The 19,564-nt window shown below is 44.5% G+C and overlaps 1 protein-coding gene across 1 annotated transcript in view; it reads right to left on the minus strand.

The window, feature by feature from the left end:
* arid1ab (AT-rich interactive domain 1Ab) overlaps nt 1–16,292 on the minus strand; it is a 52,905-nt gene extending 36,613 nt beyond the window's left edge. The window contains exon 1 of the mRNA XM_064348093.1: nt 15,074–16,292. Within this exon, the coding sequence (XP_064204163.1) occupies nt 15,074–15,988 (915 nt within the window). The 5' untranslated portion in view covers nt 15,989–16,292. The remainder of the gene's footprint in view (nt 1–15,073) is intronic.
* Between the last annotated feature and the right edge of the window lie 3,272 nt (nt 16,293–19,564).

The raw sequence follows: 19,564 nt of genomic DNA on the forward strand, positions 1-19,564 counted from the left end.
AGGTATACTGCACACGTATATACACATTCACATGGCCATACCGCACACATATATACACACACACACACACACACACACACACACACACACACACAGGCATACTGCACATGTATATACACACGCAGTTGGCCATACTGCACACGTACATACACACACAGGAATACTGCACACGTACATACACACACACACAAGCATACTGCACACGCATATACACACGCACATGGCCATACTGCACACGTTTATACACACATACACACAGGCATACTGCACACGTATATACACACGCACATGGCCATACTGCACACGTATATACACACGCACATGGCCATGCTGCACACGTTTCTACACGTCCACGCCCATGCACATGTATGCCATGCACATAGCTAGCTGCTTGAGATGTGGCAAATCCACCCAACCTGAAAGTCTGGAAATCATGGAGTCAAATGGCATTAAGAGACTACATGCGCTCAGCAGTACTGTCACCCAGGGAGGGAGGGCTTCAGATGGCAGGATATGCCCTGCCTCACAGAATCAACAGCGATTCTGCTGGCCAATCAGGTGCCTGCGATCGGTCTGCGATGACCGAGTTAGAAGTGCACTTTCTGTACAAAAAGCATTTGCCAAACTCCATCCTTTTCTACTCAACACCAGCATTCGTGTGTCCTCCCGTACCAACACGGACACTGCAGAACAGAGATGGGCTTAAAGTTACCATTTAACTTAGCAAAGCAAGATCAGGGAGAAAAATAAGATCATAGAAAATACATTTTCTGGAAATTATGGGGCACGGGAAGAAAGTTATTTAAGCTAGCGACCGAAAAAATCTTCACAACATATGTCAGCCTTTAGAAAGCCAGGCATGTTTCCACACGGTCTCTTTTAACACAAGCTCAGTGTTTCCCATACCAAAATGTGTTGTGCACATACACAAAAATTCCACTTAGAGCACACAGAAAAATAAAATTCTTCACTGAACAACTGCCACGTGTTCATGAAGTACGGGCAGTGCCAACGTCAGCAACAGACCAGAGACAATGACATTAATTAAATATGAGAATTATGGTCTTAGCATACCCAAGCATCTAGAACATAAAGCAAGCCGCTGACAAGACATCGGCCTTTCCGTTTCAGCAAGCATAAAATAAGCAAGCACAAAATAATTGTACCAACAAAATAAAAATTTCTATCCTTTCCCACTACCAATGTTCATTTTCGAGTTAAAATGCGTAAATATTCACTGTGTTTATTTCAACTGGTTTTCTATGGATAAATATACTCAGAATTCTTTAGGGAACAAAACTTGGTTAAATTAACAGAGCTAAAATGAGTAGGCCTATAATTTTAAATGTAGCTGTAAATGTCAATATAAATGGCTAGCTAGCTAACATCTTATGGAAGAATTCTCCACTTTGGTTCGCTAGCTGGTTGGTCGGGTTAGCTTACGTGATTGATCACAACTAAAGCTAGTACTTCCTAGCAAATATTCCATAATCTAGGTCGACATTTCCGTTCTTTAATTTCATATTAGCTTATTTGAATATTCAAATCGACTTTATCGCTGTAAGAGTTAAAATGCTTCTTTTATGATTGTGTCCTAGTATTGTGGATATTTGGTTGATGCTGATGCTAAATTCTGAGTGTACTTAGTACAGTGTATATCTTCCAGGAGGTTACTACTTACTGTGAATATGGTAACATTATATTATTCAGGTAATGCTGCTTTTCAGACCACTTGTGTTCAATTTAAGGTAATGTATTGCTGCAGTTTACATTTTTGTGCCGTTTTATTACTGCACTCTTTCAGATTCACTTTTTTGTTTTTACCAGTTATTGCTCCTGTATTTAATGCATCATGGTAATGTTTTCTAATGCCATTACAGGACATTTCATAAAGCATTGCTATTTTTTTCTCATTTAGCGATACCACATATGTGATCTATGAAACCAAGTATCATTATATCATAAAGTGCAATAAATGTTAAAAAAAGATACTGTAGGGAAGATAGCTGTATTTATTTTTCCAATAGAAATAGATAGCTAACTAGCAAAACTGTCAATGACAGATAAACCCTATGCATTATGCTGTTAGCAGTAAGAGTTCGGCCTAATAGATACTTCTAATTTAACGGGGTACGTTTGCCGAGAGGCTGCGACACAGTACAGCAGAAGCATCAGCTATACATTAGCTAGCTAACTCGCTACATGACAGGACTACAACACCCACACAGCCACACACATCACGACTCTCCTTGCTTCCCTGGAAATTTCTGAGCCAACTATATCCAAGCTGACATGGAGAAAGTGAAGTGATTGGTTCACACGTTAAACTGCATGGCTGCTGATTGCAGCGCGCCACACTAATCAGCTGGCCTAATTACAAATTGCGCGACGAATGGATTTTCACACGGTCCGGATTCATTTTTTTCCCCCTCAGCCTGAGCAGAATTTTAAAATCCACCTCAAGAGTACGGATACAGAAAGACCAAATAAACAAACAGGACCTGTTCTTGAAAATCGCACTGCACTCCTTACCTGAAACACTGAAATGTTACCGCGGATCCACACCATGGATCTTACATTTAGAGATAACTGGATGTTTGTGTGTCCAACACCCCATTTAATAGAGAGAGATCCTCATTGACAAATCCTATAGCCTCTGATTAGTGCTCCAAACTCAAGTAACCTAGTGCATGTCCAGCCTATGTTAACATTCAAGTGAAAAATAATTCACTGTCTGTCATAAAGCAACTCACTCACAAAACAACAGATTAGATGGTTTCATACAAAAAGGGGGCTGGGTGTGAGGCGGGCAGCTCGAAACCGACCGTAGACGTTAATCCAGAGACCGCACACTGCGGCAGTATGGAGCGATATTAGCCTCGTAACATGCTTGTTAACAGGACAGAGGTCGCCGGTTTGTTTTCAACAGACCGATCAAAGATTTTCAATGTTGAACCCGTTTGGTCTATTTTTAGCCAAATCCAGCCCGTTAACCAAAATGCCTGAGAGCCTCTGACGTGACCCCCCCCCCCCCGTTATCAGCAGCCCCCGGACCCCTCCCTGTTCACTCAGACGCTTTTGGCACCTTGCGAGTCCAGAAATCAAGCTTTCCCCCGCTTTCACGCGCGGGGCCCGCCGCTCTTAAAGCGGTAAAGGAAGCCTGACGGCGCACGCCGCTGCGGAGGCTCCCCTGGCGAAAGGCTGTCACCTGCACTCTCCTGACAAAACCGGGGGGGGGGGGGGAGGTCACGCGGCCTCAGAGAACCAAATGTTACAGTCAATGTGTACAGAACGTCTAGCTCCGCTCGCTTGTAAACACAGATCTGGAGAGAGGGGTCCCTCTCGCTCAGCGGAGGCCCCCCGTCCCGGGCCCGTCTCCCCCCTCTCTGCGCTCCGGCTCGCCCTTTTCCACCGCACAGTCTTACCTGCAGGAGGACGGGGGTATTTTTAGGCACGGCGTTATCAATAAGTCATCAGCCAGGCTATTTAAACGCAAGGAAATTGATGACGGCTCTGTTCGCCCAGCGCGTGGAACGCGAATGTTTCAAACGGTTCGTAGAGACAAACTTGCAGATAGAGGAAGCTGAGCTAGATTTAAAAAAAGCGAAAGTTCTGGAAGAAATGGAGCTTCCCCCTTCAATGGCTGCACAGGCGAGCCTGAAGACAAGACAAGAGCACAGTTTGGAGTCTCTCTCCACACTTACACAGGTTTCTAACAACACCCAATGGGGACGGCTCACCTGACCAATACCACCAGTCAAGCCTCAAGAGGACTGCGTTTAAAACCAAAGTTCTTGACCACATCAGCTTTCATTTAGTTCTTACCAAATCAGTGGTGTGCAGCCAGCTCACTTAACCCATGAGATGTGGTATGTCAGCTCAAAAAGTTCACACAGACATAGGAGGAACCATATCGCGTGTATCTAGGAAACGGCTAGTCGGTCTACGCACCAAGCGACACAAAACCAAAAACAACGGGAGTAAAATATCTGAAGGCCTACATAAGTCAAAGATAGAGGTGCAACTAATTACAAGTTCATCTCCTCCCCCCAGGACGGTTCTGCAGAGCGGCTTCAAGGCGAGATTGGGTCTGTGCGAGCAGGTGCTCTCCGCGCGCCTCTAAACGACTTCCCCCGGAGAATAGGGGGTCGTTACGCGCGTGAGGCCTGGCCGTGAGCTCGGGAGCGCCTCCCCTCTCAGGAGCCGCCGAAATTCAGAGAGAGGAGAGGAGCAGACAGCGCATCGCAGCCAAACAACCCATTATTACCGACTGGATAAAGGGGGCGCGTCAGACAAGCACAGGCGCACACTCAAACGCGCAGAGGAAGTGGGCCGGGGAAGCATTTGAGAGTCGCAGACTCAGACAGGCAGACAGTTAAGTCAGTGGAAAGAGACGACCTGAAAGGCAAACAAGCAGGGAAGGCACCGCTGATCATCACCCAGGGGGGGGGGCGCCTGCCGTGACGAAAATCACTCAGGGGGAACGGCATTCCGCCGCTCCGGCGAACTCCGCGCCGCCGCCATGGCGGGAAGACGCATCCCACTCCCGTTACCCCCGACCCGCTGACCCGCCGCCACCGCCGCGCGTCTCCACCGCCGCCGGGGCGGGGCCGACGCAAGACCGCGGAACCGGCGCCGAGGCCAGCACGCCCCGGTGTGCAAGTGAGCGCTCCTCACAGGCCCTCCACCGGAGATCGTTTGATCGGGTCTGCCTCTTCACCCAGGACTGTAAACCGCCCCAGTTACCTTCCACTAAGGCCAAGTCCTACAGGGGACACTTTGCTCAAAGCCAAGGTCATAGTTCCACGCCTGTCCACACACAGTAATTACACCTGGGGCCAGCAGTGAGGTGTGATGCCGGTGTAACTGGGCGTGAGACCAGGACAACGACTGTTCAAATCCCAACTGGGGCACACTTAACCAAAGCACTCGAACCCAAATCACTTCAGGACACGTTCAGATTAATTCACGTGTATAATGTCTAATGGCAGCAATACTGGTTGTTCCAAATTAGGGCTATGCAAATAAATATTAGTAATTCCTGCGGCAGAAGCAATAAGACATATTAGCCCAGGAGTGTGTTCACTCGGTAAATGAATAAATTGTGAAAACGGCTGTAGCCCAGTCACACCACAGGGATGGAAAGCACTTAGAACTCAGAGACGGACTTAAGGCTGGGCAGTTGTATTAAACAGGACAAACATTTTTATGTTGTTGTGCAATGCTATTGCGCGAGAATGCTAAGAAATAATTCAGCGTAACAGTTTAATACGCATCTGTTGCTGTGAATTTAATTACACTTCAATTTGTGCAGAGCGCCAGGTCTACTAAGGGACAAGGACCAAAATATCTGATTTCATAGAGTAAACAAAAGTGTAAACACGCCATGTGTGAGGGCGCACAACGTGCATTTTATGAATGACCAACAGTTTTAGAATTTTAGAATTACACCACACATGATGTCAAAAGTGGCATACTGACTGGGGATGGTGATTTTCAATGATGGTGATTTCACAGATCGAGTGACCGCATAATGTCTCAATTCACAAATGCTGCGTGCCCACAAAACCAATATACAACCGCTTGGCTGAATACTGATTGGCTGGGACGTGTGCATTATTTCTCCATATACACCCGGCAATGAATGCGTATCAGTCAGATTCAATAAATAAAGTGGAAATTTGTTAGAGCAAGCAAGCCAACAGTCACAATTATATCTGCAACAGGATTGGCTTGATGTCTATGAAGGACAGTATATAGAGTAGCCTGGCTAGTCGAGTTATAGCTTGACTATAGTTAGCCTATAGTTTAGCCTCAGTTTTCAATATAATTCAGTAGTTGGCTAGCTAGCTATCCGTGATAACACACATGCTATGAGATCATTTTGACTCATCATTTTGAATTTGAATATTAGCTAGCCTGGCTGAGGTGCTAAAAAGACGTGTTCGCTGCTAAGTGGCATCGGGTATGGGATATTTGTTGGAATACGAAAGTAACTTTTCCATTGTAATGGATATTTTTAAACGCATGTTTTCTTTGCAATTGTCGGAGGTAAATTTGCCTCAGGCTATTTCCCTCCACACAGGGCATTCCAACTGTGTTATGCTCAGTTACTTTAGTATTCCGTTGTATTGTCGCGCTTAGACAATGGCTTACCATAAAACTGCAATCAGTACATGCATTTCAAAATATATATTTGCTTTGTTCTGTTCATATTAGATGAACAAATGTGTTCATTTTTAAAGTGTTTCTTCTTTTGAGCATATTGTATGATAAATTAATTAATACATACTTGTACATGCATAGCCTTTACAAGGAAAAAAGATTGAGTAGGCATGTATCCAATGAGTAATCGATCAAAATCCAATACTCGTACCCATCACTACTGCAGACCTACAGTAATTATCGGCCATATTATATCTACATGAAATTAAAACAGGGGAAGTAGGTGTTCTCCACTAACAATGTACCAACTTGCCAACATTTTAAAATGATTTCAAGTACAGACTCCCTCAGGATTAAGAAATAGGATACACGCAAAAAAAACTGCTGATAAATGTAACCAATATACAACCTTTTTACTAGGCTACTTTCCAGAAAAAGTGTAAATAAATAAAAAACGCAATACAATATCATATGTAACACTTAATATAGCTTGCACAGAAAATTACATGAACAAATTACATTAAAAACAAAGCTATTCAAATGTTAGTTTACAAAATGTAAAATTTATTTCTCCAACAAACTTCACTGTGCACAGGCCTCAATTCTGTAGAATGATGAACTGCACATCCCCATGCGTTATCCCATCATGGACGGCCTAATATTCAATCTACACAACAGAGCCTTGACACTACCGAAATCTAATCATGGATTTGAAAAGCAGTATGAAGTGGAGGTCAGAGAAACCATCAGCTGAAGACAAATGCCATTCTGATTGAACGTCTGCACATGGACAAATTTGCACTACCCTTTAATTGTCCATCTTATAATAATCAATCAATGCATTCAGACAAATAAACATGAAACATGTTATCCAGGATACACCCCCCAAATCAGGAGCAAGGAATTACAATGGCTTCTTCATGATTATCCAAAACCACTCTGTTGAAGAGCTGTTATTGGTCGTCCTAAATGGTTTTTTGCTTGTCGGTTGCTGCAAATGAGCAAACTACAAAGAAGCACTTACTTTCCACTAATTTATTTTTCGGAATAAAATAAATGAAAGCGCACAGTGGCTAGCAATCCAATTTTCTGGGTTTGGTATAAACCATATGAAACTATATGAAATCGCAATATCTTATAAATAACAGCTAGCTAAAATGTCTGAATTGCCTACAGGGCACGTTGTTTACCTTGGAGCAGGATGGGATTGCACATAAGGATGTTGCCATTAAGTCTCGATTATAAAAATTTTCCAGAACATTTTCAAATTTAACCATTCAAATGTTTCAATGACATGGATGATGATGCTAATGCTATTTTTTATCATAACATTCACTTAACAGAAAAAAGGTTATTACAAGGCTTTATATGCAAGTCTTTCCATGTAGTACCATCATTTCTGAAATTTTCATGTGGCATTTAGTTTAATTTTTTTTCTTTTCTTCTAAATTTAGTTTATTTTATTACTTATGGGTCAGACTCAATGCAACACCAGAAAAGAAATGTGGAAATCAGAATGAACTTCACTGTACTTTAGCTTTTAATAACCATCAGTTTAAACATTCCACTAACTGTTTCTGAATTTCTAGCATCTCCATCCCAATTGCATTTATTACAGACTTCCCAGTACATTTTGTGTCATGCCATAGCAACTCTTGTTTCAGACTCCACAATTAAAATTGTTTCTCGATTTAGCGTCCCAATATTACCCCATCACAACTATTTTTTTCTGGTCTACTCACATGACTTCAACCCCCAGTTAAAAACACTGAAAAACACCTCATCAAAGCACCTCGTGGAGTAGGGCAAGTCAGATTTGCATCGCTTCGAAACAATTTGCATCACACCATAGCAGATGACGTCACTTACCCTCGCTTCTCATCTCCTCATTTCCCGCCACAAAACTTCTATTAGCCTAATTTCCGAAGACTTACAGGGACATGACCGCACGTGCTCTCACGCAGCTCTGGGTCCTGCTGAACCAACCCGGCCCTTTTCCTCTGCGACGGCGGGTGGAAGTTGCATCAGCGCGGCGGCTCGGCGCGGCGGTGGGCGGGCCGCGCGTCCGTTATCGGCACGATCCGCCTTCCACAGCTCCGCCGCTCGCGAGAAAATGAAATCTGATTGCCGTTCTCTCAAAGCGAGCGTCCGAGACGCCACCCCGTCTTCCTCCACGGTGAGTAAATATAAACACAAACTGAAACACCGAGCGCCTTTCAAAACATTTATCACTGAAAAATACAAGTCATCCCTCAATCATGGTCAAAAGTATTGTTCTGTGACCAGCACAGGACTCTGAACCTGTACCGCCACCCGCGCTGTCGGCTCTGGCCTGGCCATGGTTCCGGTCCTCACTGCGGTCCCACCAAAGGCCTCCGTTACTCCAATACGGCATTTGCCAGAAAGAGCTTTTAGTCCCAGCCAGGGCAATGCACCTTCACTCACGGTCACCATCCATTACAGAAAACATGGACGAAATTTGTAAGGGAAAAGGGTTAATTAACTTTATTAATAAAGGCAAATAAAGCTTCCTACATAGGGCAGATTAACTTTGCCACCTGTTATTCTGCCTTCCCAATCACGAGGGGCAGAATCACGAGGGGCAGAATCACTAGAGGCAGAATCACGAGGGGCAGAATCACTAGGGGCAGAATCACGAGGGGCAGAATCACGAGGGGCAGAATCACTAGGGGCAGAATCACTAGGGGCAGAATCACGAGGGGCAGGCGACAGGCATGCTCCTGCGAGTCACTCGTGCACTGTACTGCAATGCTGCCCGCCGCTCGGATGCAGTCCAGAGCGCGTGTGGCCCACTGTGGCTGGGAGTCCCGAGGGGGGAACACTTAATTAGGCATTGACCGGGAGGGGAGGATTTCAGCAGGTAAGGGTACCCCCTTCCACACCGTCTCAACAGCAGTGACTGGCTGATCTCCTGCCTGCGACCTGCCCGTGTCAGCCACACAGCACCTCCTGCTCAGCAGCTGAACAGCTCTGCTAGTACGCTATACGGGAGCGTCAGATCACTTAAAGCTCCTCAAGGTGAAGCTATACGACAGTTATAATTACTAATAACAAACCGCAAAGAGAAGAAAGGGAAGTAAATACCAGATATAAGGACTCTGAATATCAAAGGATTTCTCATAGTCTTGTCATTATCATTCATACTTTCAAGGAGCTAAAATGATATTGGGGTTTTTGAACAAATACCTCCCCCTTTGTTTCAAATGACCCAATGCGAAACGGGAGTACTAAACCCTCCACAGCGGATCGCTCTGGAGACAGAGACGGACTTCCGGCCTGTAGTAATTGGAAAGACGGCGGAGCCCGTTAGCCCGTGTCATACTGTAACATGGACAACGTCACTCCACTGTGGACAGGTTCTGGACGTGACTGGACTGTCAACTTGTCTTGTACCACCTCAGCACTGCGGCCTGTCAGGAAGGTTGCAGTCCGTAAATGCCACGAGTTCACCCATGCAGAATCCCGGACTCCATGTCGAATATTAGAATCTACGCATCCAACAAAAAAAAAATTCCCAGCGTAAAAAAAAAATGTTTTACAACACCAACACCAGAGCTAAACCAATGCTACTCAACGCCACAACCCCCTTCCAAAGGCCTCATTAGCAGGTAACCCAACCAAACGCCAACTCCTAAATGAAAGCACAGCGTTTCTAGTAACACCAGAGGCACAGTGTTTCAGCCTTCCAATGCCCCTCCAGAAGAATAACACTGGACCACGAGCACATGGACTTTAAACCTGAAAAGTTAGGAAACATCAGAAATTCTTGATTTTGTTCCATCCAATGAGAACCCCGCAGGCAGAGCCAGGCAGGCCAAGTCATTCACGGCCTTTCGCTCTGAAGCAGACGCTGGGGCGGCTCATAATGGGGAGAAACGGCCCCTTGTCTTAGAATCCCAAAAATCATATCTTCTCTTACCCAGGAGGAAACCGTTCCAGTGACTTCCATCCAAACCATTAGATTTTCACAACTTTTCTTAAGTATCCCATTGACTGAGAAACCAAGAGGCAACACAGAAATGGAGACTGACAAAATGATTGACGGACGACCACATAATCGCTCCACCTACCGGTGGCAGGGGCAACGAAAGCCCCCCAAAGCCAGCGAGATCCATCCAGAGAGAGCCATCTGGCCGCATGTGACAGGGCTGTAGAGGGAAAGCTCTCCTACCTGCTCAGAGCATATGCTGCACAAAGACATCCTGAGAGCTGTACACGAGCACCGGAGAGCTGGGCTCACACACAGTCACACACAGTTAGTACAGAGAGGCGAGCCCGCCACATATGGAAATCACTTACTGGAGGCGAAAAAAAAAGAGAGCTTTGATTACCGCAAGGTTCTCCCACGGAGATAGCATCGCGAAATGCTTTAATATCCGCGCTCTTCTGCCTGCCGTTTCTGCGCTTTGTTTGTACGCGTTTGTTGGATGCATTTTTCATGGAGCCCGAAGTGGTTTCAGAAGCAGAACGCGACGAGCGACGCCACCACAAGCAACTGCCAGGCTGCATAAGACTCATCTCACTGAAGGGGCCTTCTGTTTTTTTGCCCCCCCCAAAAAAACATGTAGTCAAGTAAAGTTTTTCTCAAGGATTCCCAAGTGGCGCACACCGTTAAGGCGCTCGTGCCGAGCGTAGCCTAAGCCTGGGATCCACACCATGCTAGTGCCGTACCACACACAGGAGTCCTCTCATGACTGCCTACAGCGAGCAGCAACTGCTCCTCATCAGCCCCGGTTAACTCCTCAGGCTGAGCAGTACCCTGCAGCCTGCCAGCGTTAACTGCTCAGCCCTCCAGTGCTGTTGCTTTGACAGTTCGTAGATGGAAAAAGTAGAAATAAAACGGTTAGCCAACGGTATGCGCTTCACAGAACAAGTGTGCACTCTCGCAAACCGACGGAATACGCAGAAATAATTAGACGTACCTACGGTTGGAACAAGAGTACAAGAGAAATGGGCAACATCTTCAAAAGAACGTGTAAAATGAAAGTAGACTCCGCCCTTCGGTGGAGGGTGACAATCTTGTTCTAAAAGTTCTAGATCCATATCCCAGCACAGCAGAACCAATGGCTATAGCCAAGATTTCACACACTGGGTCACAAGTTCTGAGATATTCGAGATATTAAAGTTCTCCACCTGTATACACACATCTCTCTCGCTTATCATAGGCTGATCCACATACACAGTTCATGTGCTATCTTAGCACCTTTTCCACAGATCCACGGTCCACAGATCAGCACAGTTTGCATGTTTCTACAGACGTTTTTTTATACGGCAATGGAGATTACAGTTAACCACAACCATTTTCACTGAACATAGTGTGGAAAAAAAACAAAAACGTTTTACACAGGTTCTGCTAGCCTTGGCAGTACATCCAACTTCATTTAAATGGTTTTTACCCAGACACAATCGCTTTGAGAAAACGAACCTAGGACCAATACGTCACCTCTTCACTGCAATTAATTAGGAAAACCGAGGAAACAAACATCAGACAGATATTGTAACGTATCTGATGAGATGATGGTCTCCTTGGGGAAAAATAAACTGCAAACAAGTCATACGGTTTGTTTTAGCATCTAATGTTTGGTCGATATGTCTAGCTGAACTCCATGCATTGAGCTAGGTTACCCTCACATTAGTTCTTCAAACATTATATTGTAAACAGAAGATACAACTGGTTTGAACATAGAAATGTTCTCTGTGCAGAGAAGAAAAGACAATAGTTAATCTCGCAAGATACCACAATGAAACATTTTTACGTCTGGAAACATTTCAGGGAGTACTAGATCCTACACCAAATAGGCCGACATTGTGATCACAGCATCTTTTTGATAGCCTTTCCGTCGGTTTGTCAATCAACAAGATGCAGTGAAGCATTAGAGTCCAAGCCTTTTAAGCTGCTTCACAAACAAACTTCACCAGAAGGCCTGAAATCTTGACCATTATTTTACATTTATGTTGTACTCAAATGCTGTGAAGCAAACCGCAGTAAGTGCCAAAAACCGTTCTGAACGAGTTTATGGGCCGATTAAATTCAAGCCCACTTACACTACCAACCCCCCCCACGCCCCCCGCCCCCAAACGTAAAATCGTGAAAAAAAACTCACCCCATGTTGCCACTAACACAAACACAGCATTCAACAGGTCTGACACCAGGAAATACTACAGTCGGCATGGTTACCGGCTCTGAATTAAAAATAAACCTTATTCAATGAACAAAGCGGTGACACTTGGCTGACACCTTGGCAGCTTGTAAACACAACTGCGGCGTGACAGATTCTTTCACAAAACTCCGAGAGAACGGCCAGGCGCATCTGGCTCCCCGCGCCCCGCGCGCCGCTCCCCGACCGGTGCCCTCGACCGTCTAATCCTGCAGACGGCGGCTCCGAGCGCCACTTCCCGAAAGAACCGCAAAACAAACTCCGCGCTTGCCCCCCCCCGCACCCCCTTCATCCCCCTCCCCAATGCTGAGGCATGGCTGTTGATAATTTGTCAACACCGCACCGGGGAAGGGTTTTAATTGCTAGCGGGTGGATTGGATGACACAAGAAGGAAGAGGCTCACGCCTTAAAGACAGAGTTACTACACCTTGCGCCTGGCGTGGAAGGCCGCAAAACTACAACAGCGCAACGTGCATTTGTTTAGCCAGCTATGGAATATGGTGGGGTGGTGCAAAACTACACAGGTGTGTCCATTAAGTGATCGTGTGCAATTCCAACAAGGGACAAATACCAAATATTACTCAATATTTCAAAAAATGACCGCAGCATTACCCATTCCGGACCATTACAGAACTCTTGTTACTTCTCCATCTCCGTTCTGACACCAGACATAGCAGGGCTCGACAGTGCTCCCATTTTAGGAGTATTTGCTCCTGAAAATTGGTGTGTGCCAACTGGGGGGGGGGGGGGTTAATTTAGGAGCACATGTGATAATAGGCATGCATTTGCGCACTGCTAAAAAAATATATAACTTAAGAGCGAATGGGTTCCTTGGGAAACAAGAGCAGGTTAAAACCTAGTATATGGCTGGGCCTAACACACGTGATCCGGCCGACCAATGGCGTGACTTCATAACTTGGCTGACCAATGGTGTAACTTCATCACTCACTCAGTCACAGACATTCACCTTTGTAGGGCTGGCCCCGCTTCTGCGGTCCAGCCAAAAATGGTAGTGTAGAGCCTTGCATAGTAAAACAAGCATCTCCAAGGAATTGCAATCACGTTGTGCACATTGATCAACTTCCTCAAACAGGAATTGTATGTTTTCACGTGAATTATAATAAGCATGTACATTAATAGGCTTAATAAGCATAACATACCATAAAACCAAAATATAATTATGTATCAATTAGTTACAACCTAAGAGAGATTATTTGTTTAAATTCATATTAGACGTGTGCAATACTGAACAATGCTGAACTTGCAAAAAATAGATTACTATATAGATGGTTAAACAACATTAATTGAAGGGATAATATGCTAAGTTTATCAGAGCTGATGAGAAAAACACAAATTGCATCCTCCATGCATGAGTAACAACTAGAAATACCATTTAATTCCCACACAACACAAAATTTGGAATTACCAAAAAAAAGAGCATGGAGAATGAGAAATTAAATCTAAACACACCCACAAGTAGATGTTCAGACACCAAATTTTAAATAGTAACAAAATTCCTTACTCATAGCAGGACAAACAAATATTTCATTCATTCAACATCACAGAGACCTTTTCATTTTAGATGTTGGAGGAGGGTTGGTCGTATAACACGTTACAAAGCTGTGATAAATAACAATGACCGACAGATAACAAAATTATATTGATCAATATCACACTAAACCAATTCATAGCACGGAACTTATACATTTCAGAAATTAGAGTTCAGGAAAGAAAAGCCGGGATCCTTGGGCAAAGGCCGACACCATGTGCGTGGTTAAGATGTTTTTGTTATCTTCTGTGTTGAAGTATAGGAGCTAATCAGGATTTTTGCAGCATTACATCAGATGCAATTATAAATGGCCAGGAGCAGCGGACGGGGAGCCAATCAGATCTCAGCTAGCATGTCAACCTAAGACCAACTGTCTCCTGGCTTTGACAGTAGGATTTTACCTCCATAATTCAAATCCCACAGCAATCTGCACTTACTCAAATCACTGGCCGTGTTTACTAGCAGAACATCAGCGCTCTCTCACACCGGGCCCGAATAAAACCGTTCTCTTCAAAAAGCAACCGGGCGTCAGTGCACGAACAGCAAATAATGTGTTAATCTACTATTGCAATATCACACAAAAAACATATAGCCGCTTATTCATTCAAACAAACCTCCACATATTAATTCCTTGCGAACGATGAGTATTTCGGAACAGCCAGTACAAAGCCTCGACTTTTCTCCATAATTACATCAAATATGCAAATTTCGTGAAATTACGAACAAACATTAACTTATTGGTAGGGAGGTGTTATCTGACACGATCCATTAGGACTGGTGACAAAACTCATCTCTATATAGGAGAAAAGCCTCAGAAAAACACGTTTTAATTACGTTTAAGCCGCATTTCGAAGCAGACATACGGAGTCGACAAAATACGCGTTTTGTCATTATTGTAGGTCCATAAAAGTGGCATCTCCTTCCCCCCCGACCACCCAGGGCTAGGTTCGTTGCCCAAGTATTTTAAAAGACTATTATCTGGGAGTGAAAAGAGCTTGTTTGCGAGATAAATGCAGTTAAGGAGGTGGTGTAGGGAAAAGGCAAAGAGGCAGCCATTTTAGAGAGTCAGAGAGAGACAATGGCAGGTCCAATGCGAAGTGTGCTATCTACACCATTACAGAGAGCTTATACTGCAACACACGCCATAGAGACCAGGGTTCAGATCAACATGAAAGTTTACCTGATTTCGACTCAGCGGTTGTCCGCTATTTCCTGGGCTCATTGGAGGCGGGTGATGGGTCCTTTGTTGCCAACCCGGGTGGCCCCCACCATACTGGCTGCTGCTGCCCATGTCTGCTGGTCCCTTGTTAGCCCCTTCTTGGTTGTTGTAATCGTTTGGTGGGTAGTTTTGATAGCCCCTCGTAGAGCTGGGAGAGGTCAGGAGCTGGTTTAGGGTCGGGGTGGAAGTGGGTTGAGGGTTTCCCATGTTATACCTCTGATTATTGTAAGTGGCGGCCATAGCTGTAGTCCCTCCCGCTGGCTGTTGCTTGCCTAGCTGCCCCCCAGCCGCCGGAGGCTGGTTATTTCGCGGGGAATTCATGGCGTACCCTTGGCCTGGGTAAGGAGTCCGGTTCGGGAAAGGGTTGTAGTTGTTAAATTGATGGTTAGGGAAGCCGTGGTCGTGGGAATTGGGCTGGTACGAGTCCATCATGCTACCCGGCTGCACTGCCGGCCCCGCCGCAGCTGCCATGCCAGGGCTTTGTTGTCCGCCATGTTGATGAAAAGGGGCCCGGCTGTAGTGCTGACTGTATCCGTATGGAGGTGGTGGAAAACCGGCGGGGTGGTGGTGTGCCATCCCGGGATGGTTATTGCCTTCGGGCCCCCCTGAATCATTCTGATTATTATTGTTATTCAGTCTGGACGAATTACCGTTCCCGTTCTTCAACTCAGGATCGCCTCCTCCCCCTGCATTTCCAACATCGGCCCCGTCCTGCAGCTCCTTCTGACCCGGAGATCCGCTCTCCGGTCCCGGTTCCTTATTTTCATGCTGCTTCTCCCCCGGTACCGACTCCTCCTGGGGGTCCCGATCTGGCTTTTTTAGTTCGGAAGGCGGGCTAGTGTTGAGAGTGGCGGCGCTGGCGACCTGAGCGGCCATGATATCCCTCTCTCTTTCACAGCGAGTCAGTCTCTACCAAGCTCTCAATAGCATTGAATATAAATACAATTATTTATAACAATGTACCCGTGTCCCAGTTCATTCCCCCCAAACACCGGACCGAATCCGGGTTCCGCTCCCGGTTCCGATTCGAAATAAAAGTTATGGAGAGAATATAAATAAAGATCCTGGGAATGAAATTAACCGACACAGAATGTGGGGGGGCTTCTGTTACAGAACGAGACTGTGAGCGAGAAACTGATCAAACCAGCACGAGGCTCCGCGAGACACAGCCATTTTACTGAAGCTCACGGACGGACGCAAAACACGAAACGGAGTTTTGAAACAGAGCAGAGGAGCCGGACCGGGACAGGGCCACACATTTCCTTTAAGAATTGCGATTTTTTGGGCGATTTTGAATAACAAGTGTTATTTAATGCAGAGTAAGAGGTTCGGAAAGTAGCATACAAACTTATTATAAATATGATGAGGGAATACATACACTGTTTTGATTGCTGCTATATCGAAAAATCATTATTTTGGTTAGGTCATTAAAGCTAACAGGAGTACTTTATTTATTCCAAGTTAAAATAGTTTAAAACTGGGACTGGGTATGCATGTGAGAGTTACCGGGTATGCACACTTGGCATGTTTATCGATGGAGAGCTAATCTAAAAATAGTATTAAAATGCTCCCACACCCCTGCTTGCAACATTTGCAAGTGTACTTATGACAACCAAACACACACAGGCCTTTTTCCAAAAGGAAAGAGCGACTGCAACTCTGGGTTTACATGACAGTGCCTCCTCGCAAATGCTCAGTGGCAAATAAACGAGAGCAGCAGCAAAAGAGGATTCAATCTTTACAGAGGAAGGAGCGGAATTACAGTTAGTGAGGGAGGGAGAGAAAGGGCAGGAGGATGGGGGATGGACTGTACCATTCAGGGAGCAGGAAGTAAGGACGAAAAAACAGACACGAACTGTGAGAGAACAAAACACGGCAAATCACAAAAACAGTAAACTAGAGTATACTCTCTCTATGGAACAGATATATTCCGATGAAGGGTTAGTGAAACTTCCGTAAACGAGCGGTCTATATTCCGATTAAACGTTATGAGAAATAATTCAACGAGGACAAACCACGTTCCACGGCCCCCCTCTGCCTCTCTCCCCACCCCCTCTCCTCATTCTCTCTGCCTCCCTGCTCGAGCTAGCAGAGGCAGCACAACTTTGCTTTCTGCGCGTGGGGGATGGGCTGCGTGGCGCCGCACAGCAAGGCTGTTTTTTTCCTATGCAGGGCTCCTGACGACGAGTTACTGGCCAACCTGACCTTGTCCAATGCAAAGGAAAGGTAGCCCCCCAGATTTTATTGGGGAATGAGATGAAAAAAATAGAGGCCCCATATGCCTGTTTAGATAGGTGGGGGTAAAAATTGGAGTGCTGCTTTGTTATGCTGTAGAGAATGAAGGCATATGGAGGCTGTTGGGATTCCTAGCCCACAGTCATATACAACTTGGTGTTTATTATTATAGAGGTCCATTTTCACTCCCCTTTCCCCTCTATTTCTTTCTATCCTTCTTCCTCTTCCTCCACTTTTAACTGATTTACTGATGATGGTCCTTTATTTTACTTTAAAAAATAAATAAATAAATAAAAACCTGGTTGCCTTGTATATGAATTCTTTGGTTCCAGTGAAAAGTTACAGATTTTCTCTAGTGAGAGAAGGAAACATGATTCCAGCACATTCCTTTTTTATTGGCCAGCCTGTAACATCACTGACCCCCTAAAAGTCCAGGAAGTTAATTGGTAAAATTGTTAACTAATAACTGTCCCTCCCCCGCCGATTCGCAACCGTTGATGCAATGCCTTTTTATTGATAAATATGAGAAGTTCAGCCTCAATTTCCTTGTCAGCTGCTGAGCTTCATGATGCAATTCTGGTGGATTGGGCCTCCTCTCACACTGTTTTTGATACCACATTAGTTAATAATTTATTAAACCTATTAATACCACATCTCTATCCAAATTATGGATTTCATATGATGTATAAACATGGATACACGCTCATGTCTAGTGTTGATGCAGTCTTTTTTATAGCAGTAGGCAATTTGTGGGATACAGATCACACCAACAAGACAGAGGGCTTTCAGAGAACATTTAATGTAAGAAAGAAATGTCGCAGAAAGTTCATGAAATGATGTGGCAATAAATTACTTGGCAATATGAAAGAGTTTAATGATTCCACTATTATAGTAGCTTTGATTGGTAGAGGGGAGGAGCGCAGTTTCGGCCACAACTTTTAAAATTTAATTTAACAAACTATGTTAAATAACTACCACTCACAACACAACAGTGTATTTTAAACATGTTGCAATTTACTTCATTCATGCTGTACACTAGCTTCTCTGATTGGGAAGGAATTGTGGCCATGTGGAACAAATCCACACCACAGCCTATATTCTGTGGAAAATCAGTTAAGCCACAACAGAAATGGGACACCAACTGCCCCGACCACACAATATAAGCTATCAGTGTTGTGTGGTGCTCTGAAGACTAAAACTGCAATAATTTTTTTTAAAAAGGGGAATGCAGACTTGTATATTAAGAAACTACAAAAAATAAAGGTGAAGAAAACTCAGCCCAAAAACATGCTTATCCAGTTCACACATTGGATTCAACTTTGGATGAAATAAAGACTGTCACCATAGAGAGGAGTTAACAGGTATCAGATTTACATTTTCAATTATTCTCTCTCTCTCTTGTTCACTCACTCACTCACTCGTGGTCAGATTCTGAGCCAGTGCTGTACAAGGGCATTAAAATAAGGTGGAGTGGAACAGGGATCAGGACAAAATAAAAGGAGACACGCACGCTCTCTCTCATGGGAATATGGCCAAGAACACATACTCAAACGCATTCCCACATGGCACCGGTCACACACAAATACACATTTTCATGGACACACCCCCAAATTGGAACACACACATGCACACACATGGCAAAGTTGGGCCCATTCCAGCTGGTTGCCAGGCAGCGGTAACACACGCTTTGCTGTGTGCTGAGGAAGGAAGTATCACTCTGGGGACTCCGCTGAGGGTTTGTCACATTATCAGATGGTTGTATATACACACTCCATACAGAAACAAAAGGATACTGAGATTTGCCAATATACAAGACACAGATAAACAGGACATAGTCAAGTACAGATTTAGAAACTTTATGTGGGCTCATACACAAATATAAATATCCACATTTAAAGGAAACTGTGTGTGAATAAGAAAATAAAGGGGAAACTTTTTTTTTTTTTGAAGATTTTATTGAATTTTTTTCACAGGATCATAAAAAAAAGTATTTCAGTCATAAAAAAATCAATTGTTCCAAACTGCCCCTATGGCAGTCTGGTACAAGAGATATTGGGACATTCAGAAAAAGAACGAAATAAACATTTATACAAATGTTATAGTCAAAATGAGTATCATTAACATCCAAAGATTAACTCAACAAGTGGAGCCCTGAGGTGAGCTCTGGAAATTGTATGTACTACATGTAGAGACTCATGAAGACAGGAGCCATGAAAC

This window comes from Anguilla rostrata, chromosome 8 (genome assembly GCF_018555375.3).
Source record: "Anguilla rostrata isolate EN2019 chromosome 8, ASM1855537v3, whole genome shotgun sequence".
In the NCBI taxonomy this organism is placed as follows: Eukaryota; Metazoa; Chordata; class Actinopteri; order Anguilliformes; family Anguillidae; genus Anguilla; species Anguilla rostrata.